The sequence below is a fragment of the Egretta garzetta genome, unplaced genomic scaffold (genome assembly GCF_000687185.1).
Source record: "Egretta garzetta isolate BGI_Z169 unplaced genomic scaffold, ASM68718v1 scaffold260, whole genome shotgun sequence".
In the NCBI taxonomy this organism is placed as follows: domain Eukaryota; kingdom Metazoa; phylum Chordata; class Aves; order Pelecaniformes; family Ardeidae; genus Egretta; species Egretta garzetta.
The window spans coordinates 204,219-212,881 of record NW_009258662.1 but is presented as its reverse complement, the minus strand read 5'-3'; the positions used below and the strand labels follow the sequence as shown (position 1 = coordinate 212,881).

The 8,663-nt window shown below is 49.2% G+C and overlaps 1 protein-coding gene across 1 annotated transcript in view; it reads left to right on the top strand.

Moving 5' to 3' along the window:
• Positions 1-8,663, top strand: part of TASOR2 (transcription activation suppressor family member 2) — a 46,194-nt gene that overhangs the window by 7,638 nt on the left and 29,893 nt on the right. The window contains exons 10-12 of the mRNA XM_035903875.1: positions 2,164-2,267; positions 5,359-5,431; positions 5,544-5,618. Of these exons, the coding sequence (XP_035759768.1) occupies positions 2,164-2,267; positions 5,359-5,431; positions 5,544-5,618 (252 nt within the window). The remainder of the gene's footprint in view (positions 1-2,163; positions 2,268-5,358; positions 5,432-5,543; positions 5,619-8,663) is intronic.

Here is an 8,663-nt window from a genome sequence, read left to right as displayed (position 1 = left end):
ACAATTCCTTCCCCTTGGGGCTGTCAGGCGCTGGAAGGGGCTGCCCAGGGAAGGGGTCGAGTCCCCAGCCCTGGGGGGAGTTAACAGCCGGGCAGAGGCGGTGCTGAGGGCCAGGGTTTGGGGGTGGGATGGCAGGGTTAGGTTAATGGTTGGGCTTGATGATCTTAAAGGTCTTTTCCAACCTAAACAATTCTGTATGTTTGTGCTGTGCTATAGGAATTGACATGGGCTGTCAGAGTGCAGGTCCACGTAGCGCTGGGTCCTGTCTTGAACGGTGGCTGATTGCAGATAAGTGAGGAAAAATGCCAAGGCAGCACAGGAATGTTTTCCTGTCCACGCTTCATATGGTCTCCTGGTGTGATATAACCCCCTTCCCAAAGCAGCCCTTCAATCCAGCCTGTTACTGGGACAGGATGGAGTGGGAGGCCTTGGTTTGAGACCTGGGCTCCCATCCTGCAAGGTGCCAGATGTGGTGCAACTGAGAGCAAATGCAGGGAGACAAACATTGGGCTTGTTCAGCCTGGAGAAGAGAAGGCTGCGGGGAGACCTGATTGCGGCCTTTCAGTACCTAAAGGGGGCCTATAGGAAAGATGGGGAAAATCTTTTTAGTAGGGCCAGCAGTGACAGGACAAGGGGTAATGGTTTTAAACTAAAACAGGGAAGGTTTAGACTGGATCTAAGGAAGAAATTCTTTACAATGAGGGTGGTGAAACACTGGAACAGGTTGCCCAGAGAGGGGATGGAGGCCCCATCCCTGGGAACATTCCAGGCCAGGTTGGATGGGGCTGTGAGCAGCCTGATGTGGTTCAAGGTGTCCCTGCTCCTGCGGGGGGGTTGGACTAGATGACCTCTTGGGGGCCCTTCCAACCCGAAACATTCTATGATTCCCCTTCTTACATGATCTTCCTACGAGGTGAGGGACACTTCACCTCTTGGGGTCTGACCTGGTGTCTCCTGCACCTGGGTGGACGGGGGTAGCTGCCAGCCAAAGCCGAAAGCTGTGGCTGCCCACAGTAGTTTTGGGTCACCGGTAACCTACTTGTCACTTCAAGGGGACTGCCAGTGACAGTGAACAGCAGCATGAGAGGGGGAAAGGACTCCGGAAACCTTGGGGAGAGGCAGGGAATGCTCAGCAATCAGCAAATAAAAGCACAGATTTGGGGAAGGGAGATAAGGGCTCTGCTGTCCTCTTAGTGGTACTAAGAGACACTGCTTGCCTATAGTCAACCACTCTCTGTCCTGGTCAGTGCAGGGTGGGGAGGAGGGGACCTGTGTCTAATTATGCTTTGGGGTTCGTAGTGCTGATTGCTTTTTGGGTTGTAGTTTCGACGAGCCTGGCAACTGTCAGCCCCAAGACGTTGAGCTCCCCATGTCTGTGAGTGGCTGCCCATTGCAGCAGACACACAGTTACTGACACAGATACCTCAGGTTGCATGTGAAGAGCTCTGGATTTGATCTGCAGAAGCTCCAGGTGCATTTCCATGTCATCTTGCACCAGAATAAGCATAGACTGCTGCAGGTCGGGGCACTGATTGGGCCAGCTGACAGCAAGCCTGTTTTGGAGGTTAGCGTTCAGCTCACAGTGCAGATGGACACAAGATGGTGCCAGGGCAGGGGAGGAGGCAGGAGAAGTGGGGGGAGACCACAGCAATGCTTGATGAAGGCGCTGTGGAGCCACAGTCTTACGGTTGGCTGGTGAAAGACAGGAAATACTTGAGCAGAAGAATTTTGCTGCAAGGTTCTGGAGAGGTAAAGGTGGGACTGAGATCTTGCCTTTGTTAAACTCCTATGGGGATCAGAGTGCGGAATAAGGATACTCCGTAGCAGGGAAGAGTATGGCGTGTTAGAATGAGATATTTCCCTCTGAAAGGCTCCCTTGTCTCTGTTGAAGGACACAGGATTGGGCAAATTGATTTTGTTAGCTGCAGAGATAAGATAGGAAGCATCTCTTGTGAACCATGGGTTGAAGAGGAAACTCACTGCGATATGAATGCATATACCAGCTTAGGAAATCTTGATAAGTGTGGTGGGTTTTTTTTTTTTAAAAAAAACACAGTATTTCCACCAATTACACACCCATCTTCCTGGTACAGGAGCGCTTGTTTGTTCAGAGTTCATGCAAGAGGCACTATTCCAATGTCAAATTCTCTCTTTTGTCTGCAGTCTGCTTTCAGGGTGTTTACTTCAGTCTGTATGAAGTAGAAATATCAAAGAAGGATCAATATAAAATGGACCAGTTAGTAGAAAACCTAAAGGAAAAGGACTTGGTAAGTATTTTAAAACATTGTCATTCTGGGTGGAAAGTGGCCTTTTCAATGACCTCTTGAAACTTCTGGTAACATTATTCACAGATTCTGAACTAATGCAAGATGGAATTAATTTCCCTGCTTTAATTACTATTTTCCTGCTTGGTTATTCTCAAACATAGTTTAGTCTTTCTTTATATAAACTGTTAACTGAAGTTTACCCACTGTGAGCTGGGAACTGATGTCTAGGGTGAGCACGCCCTGCTGAGCAGAAGGCATTATACCAGGCAAACTTCTTCTTTGGCTGTTTATACCAGATGAGATTATTTTATTGTCTTTATTAAATGATTTTCCCCCTGCGTTGTGAACAGCATGATGGACAAGGACTGCAAGGGGATCTTATATGTTAAGAAAGCAGAAGCAAAGTCCCTCAGGGCCAGAACGATAATTACTAAGCAAAAGATATAAGCTGACACATGCCTGCCCTTCTCTGTCGTGGCTGAAAAATAGCCCCCACTCAGCTAGATACTCACGGTTATGCTGCCAAAACCTCATGGGCTTTCGGGAGCAATGAAGATGCTGGGATTTATCCTTTTTTTTTAATGGAGAATTTCCTTTGCAGTGTATTATCTGATAAGGCTTTTTTCCAGCACACTTGGGTCTTTTTGTTCCCAGTGTGATTGTCACCTCACCTTGTGACTCCAAAGGGGTAAATCTCACCCCTGTGGAGCACTGCACCTGCGTCTCTGCTGGGGTTTGTGGTTGGCTTGGGTTTGGCTTTGCCGCTGCTGCTTGCTCTCTCACATCTGATGCTTCCTGTAGATTCAGGGTTGTAAATTCATGGCCGCAAACTTGTGGCTGGCTGAGCACAATCCTTCCCTCGCTATAAATTGGCAGTGGCCCATGAACTGCCTGGAAGTGCTGTGGCTGTGCACCACTGCTGAAGAGCTGCCCACCGATGTGCAGCTTCCCATGTGTAACGTACCGGAGCAAGTGTTTATTGTGGATCCCTGTAAGAAAAACAATCATCTGACTCCCTACAGTACTGATTCAACTATTTTTTATTGGTAACAACATGAGAAGAAAAAAAAAAGGGAGTAGCAAAGACAATCTTAATGTTCCTAATTCATGGCCGCAAACTTGTGGCTGGCTGAGCACAATCCTTCCCTCGCTATAAATTGGCAGTGGCCCATGAACTGCCTGGAAGTGCTGTGGCTGTGCACCACTGCTGAAGAGCTGCCCACCGATGTGCAGCTTCCCATGTGTAACGTACCGGAGCAAGTGTTTATTGTGGATCCCTGTAAGAAAAACAATCATCTGACTCCCTACAGTACTGATTCAACTATTTTTTATTGGTAACAACATGAGAAGAAAAAAAAAAAAGGGAGTAGCAAAGACAATCTTAATGTCCCTTCACACGCAGGTAATCGTGAAGTGTGCAGCATCAGTTGGACCTCTGGTTGGGGCACAGATCTGTCCATGCCGCTGCTCATCTTGAGGTTCCCAGCATCTGAAGGGACATACGTTTATCTATGCTATCCCTTCTTTTCTTCTCCTGTTCTCACCAATAAAAGGTATTTTAATCAATACTTTACAGAGTCCAGGTGCCTTTTTTACCGGGATCTATGACAATTGCTTGTACTGGTGCATTACACCATGTCTGCAGCCACCGAGGGTTATGACACACATCCTCTCTAGAGGAGTCAGGGGAGAGGAGATAGTTGAGTTGTGGTTGTGAGCGGTGTGGTATTGAAAGCCAGCGGGAGCATCACTTCCTCACCCTCATATATCTGTCAAACTGGATTAAAGTATCTCCCCCATTTCTGTGAAGAAACAGTCACAGGCCATTTTGGGTGTGCTCCTTCCCTCCCCTTAGCATGCTGTTGAATGGCCCATGGGTGAATCTGCTTTGATGGCAGCTCCTGAAAGTGCAAATGAATAATGCCCTCCGCCTCCTTTCCCTTTTAGCAGTGCGTGGGCCAGGCACCCACCTTGCACAGGGCCCAAATGAAAAAGAAAGGGTGGCTGGGGCTAGGTGGGGTTGCCTGAGGCCAGCTGCACTCCTCTGGGGGCCGAGTGACCTCTCTCAGCTCTCTGTCAGGTAGCTGCTGCCTTATGGCTTGACTTTCCTCCCCTCACCTGCCTGAAAATCATACTGTCAGTGAGGAACCACAGCTATTTCATTGAGCTGGATTTATGCAGCAGAGATGCTGGGGCTCTTATCCCTTCTGCTCTGTGGGCTTGAGACAAGCAAAGCAAAGAGTTCTGAAATGGTTCAGCATTTCTGAAGTTGTTCTGTTGTCCTGGAGAAATGAGGCTGTGGGCATTAGTCCAATCCTCTGTTATGTCTGAACCTACTGAATGGGAACAGCAAAATTTCACAGAGCATTAGAAGCCCTAGGGTTATTCAGTTCCTGTAAGTTTCCTGAAAAGATGTGTCTGCCTGGAAGAAAGAGATGCAAATGGGTGTCCCTACGGAGGGAAAGGCAGTCCGAGCCAAGCTCTGCGATGAGGCATCAAGCAACACCCAAACACAAGAAAAGCCTCGATAAGTGCGTATATCTTTTTAGACATGCGGTCATCCAGCAGGATAAGACAGAGTCACAGGTGTCTCTGGGACTCAGCGAATTTTTTTTCACATATTCATTGATACTGATGCTGTTAATAAGCAAGCTGCATGGCCTGACCTTCAGTCAGGCTTGTGGCTGGGACGGTTGGTTGTGTTTTGTCAGATGCTGGTGTCCAGCTTTGCTTTCCCTGCTGGGAAAACCTTCCCCTCAGGCTGCGGAAAGCAATTCCTGGCTAAGATGCCCAGGAGCTTTTGAACTGAAGGGACTAAAGTTATTAACCTTGTTCATTAATTACAGCTAGTTTGGGTAAGCATATTCATTTTTTTAAGGAATAGATGGGAGGAATTTGAATGCTGAACAACATCATAAATGGAACGCTTTCGGTCACAGGTCCCAGTTGACCCAAGTGGCATGGAATGAGCTGATGGTTTTGGCACACGTTCACCGGCAATCAGGGCTTTTTGACAGTCATGCTGAGTGGTGTAAAGTGTGTTAAGGAGGAAAGGGAGCGGTTGCTCTAACTTTTTATGTGTTTGCTACAGGCAATCATCAAATATTTACAAGATCAAGGGGTCCTTATCCTCCTCACGTCCTCTGCCTTGGCACGAGATGATGGTAAGACATGGCTACATAGAAACCATTATCTGTGCTTAAACATCTTGCTCTGCTTTAGAGATGGAGGGTGGGCACCCTCAGCCTAAACAAAACCTGTTGCTTTTTTTCATAGGGTTCGACCCTAAGGAGCCTGTCAGCCTCCTGGCCCTGTTTCTGTTCACCTCATCGCGGTCGGTGTGCCTGAGAGGTAGGGACGTTCCCTTTGCTAGCTTCAGACACAGTGTTTTGGGCGTGGGATCCTCATCAAGAGGTTCCTCACAGACACGTTCCTCTTGAAGAGCCAATTTTTCTGCTGAGAACCACTTACAGCTTTAGCAGAAGGGGTGTTAAAAAAGAGAGGAAAGTCCCAACTCTCTAGCTATGCTGCATTTTAAACTGATCTCTTCCTGCCTCTCCCATTCACTGTACGTCCTTGCCCCTTTGGAGGAAGTTGGTGGGAGCAATAAATAATTACTTTTCTTCCTCTCAGTCAGTTTTCAGCAGCGTCCACTCCCTGAACTGTCTTATATGTGCACATGGGAGTCTGACTCCTGCAGAACCTGGCTTACATCCCTAAAGGTTCACTGGAGCTGTGCTCAGGGGGCGAAACGATCCATGGCACTCACTGGACCCTGCATGGAGCTGATGTGATTTGCTAAACAGCCTGCCCTAAAAAATAAGTTAATTGTTTTTTGCTGTGATAACAAGTAAAATGGGCTCTGAAAGGTCACTGCTGGCGTAGGGAGGGAGAGCAGAGGTAGGGAAGGGGCATTGCTCCCTAAAGAGCAGCGAGGGTTTGGAGGCTCAGCTGTGTTGTGTGACTTCTCTGCTGTGGGATCCATAAATGCTGGTAGTGGGGCCATGACGACCGGTCAGTGTGTGACGGCTGAGGGAAGGTGGCAAGGAGATGGTGCTGGGCAGAGCTGCGATACTTTGCTGCCATCGAGGTGAGTCACAGCTCTGGGACCTGAGGTGAATCCAGGCTGTCTGTGGCCCCAAAACACGCTGCTTTTCATGTAGAACAAACACAGAGGCACTAAATAAGAGAAGATAAAGATTGCATAGTTTGAACCTGCAGATCTTGAAATAAGAATAAGCTCAACCCCTGTTGCATTTGCCTCAGATTTTCTCTGTTGACTTTTTGCTGCACCATCCATGTGGAAATACTCATGCGACCATTTCCTCTTGTGGACGTAACAAAAGTTACTGCTCTGCCTCCCCTGGAGAGCTTCATCTGCGCATTTCTTACTCCACCAGTAATACTTGCAGCCTTACAGATCCCCAAGCAACGTATAAACAGGGGCCCTTTGCTCTGCGTAAGTCTGGCTTGCTTTTTGTTGAGTCATCCGAGGGACAAGCCAAGGGACTGTTTATGCCAGCACGCACTGGTATTTCAGTCCGCCTCTGTGTGAGTGATGGCTGGCATTGCTGACAGAGCTGCACAGGACATACCCAGCTCCCCTCCCCAGAAGATAAAAATAGGCAGAAGGGCCGTCAGGACCTACCAGCGCATCTGAGCATGGATTGCTTTGTCCGTTTCAGTGTTTAACCGCCAGCTATAAACTTTCTCCTTCAGGATCTGCATACGAAGCGGGCTTGTAAGTCAGGTGAAGACGTGATGGTAACTTGTCAGTGCGTGGTGCGAGTGTCTTCGATGCCTGAATTCAGTCAGCCTAACTTTAAGCACACGCTGCTGGCAGCTGTGTTAGCGTGGCAACTTTTCTAGTTTCTTTTCTAGGCAAAGGAGAGAGACGGGCTCCTCCTGAGGCAGACCGAAGATCCAAAGTGCCAGGTCAAACCTGGGATCAGGTTGTTGCTGTAATGCCTGAAGTTGGGTGAGGTGAAGGGGGAAAACATATGGAGACCAGGCTGGAGGTGGGAACTGGCCACCCAGATATTGAGATCTTGCTGCCTAGACCCACAGCGGTCATAAAATACCCTCCAGAGCAGAGGGCTCTGTTCCTGAAAGACTGACTGTGAGCACTATATGCTGGGGAAGAGGAGAACAGGGCAAGGATGTGTTTTATCTTGAAGAAGGTTATTGTGGAAGAAGGTGGAGGCAGGAGAGGGAAGCGGGCATAAGGAACATCCCAGAGTAAAGACAGTGCAAGTGGTTGGTAGGAAGGTTTGGGGCTGTAGCAGACGTCACCTGTGGCTGGTGTCGATGCTAAAGAGGAGGCAAAGCATGGGCAACTGGAGAGGAGCTAGCAGCGAAGCGAAGAGGCAGGGGGAGAGGATAATGTTGAGCAAACACTCAGCGTTGTTACGTGATGGGATCTGAACGTTGATGGCTTCCAGATGTTTTCCCTCTGGTGCCAGCAGTATTCCTGCACGTGCTGTCCCATTCTGCCTACGCAAGCAGCATTACCCCGGCCAGCCCTGACTGTTCCCTGGGTCCGAGACCTCTTTTCGCTGGGATCATAAACCTTTAGGGTTTCGCCTTTCTATGAAGATAAGCAGAGCTGTGCAGGGGTTTGGGGTTGAAAACGGATGGTCACCGAAAACAGCAGGGGTGCAGAGGAGATGCAAAGAGAAAAGGAGGGTGAAGGACAGACGCATTTGAAGTCGCTCAGCTCAGACTCGACGCATGAATAATGTTTCCTATTTCGAAACAAGCAGCCTCTGAAGCTCTTCCCTTCCTGTCCAGACAGCCGTTGTGAGGAATGTAGGGCAGGCGTAACAAGCCCGCTGTGCAGACATGCCTGAGCCAGCAGCAGAGGCAGGCAGCTGGGATCTGGCTTGCAGGGATGCCTGGGTTTGCCGGTAACAAGGACCGGCATTGCCAGTGCAAGGCAGCAGCAGGGCCAATAGGCGAATAAAATCATCCATGTGGGAGGGGAAGAGAAATACCTTTGCCTTGCTGGGAAAAGATGTGACGAGGAAGGGTGCTGGGATTGTCAGCGTGGCCTTGCAGCCAAAAGAAACCTCGGAGTCCGATCATAACACACAGATGGGCCAAGCCTGCAGAGGCAAAGCGCTGACATCAGACCACTGGGTTGCAGCGGATGAAGCTGAATTAAGTCTGGCTTGTGTGGAAAGGGAGCTCCACCGACAGGCTCTGCATATTACACCAGCTCTCCAGGCATTTCCAGACACCAAGAGGAAGCTGCTGTGCCAAGCAGAGCCCACTTCCACGGTGACATCTGCGAGGGCATGCACCCTCAAGCTTTGGGACTCATTCGTGTTGATCCCTAGTGGGAGCTAAACTTTATGATGCTATGCACTGTACGTGGTAGGGTGTTAGTCCTGCTGA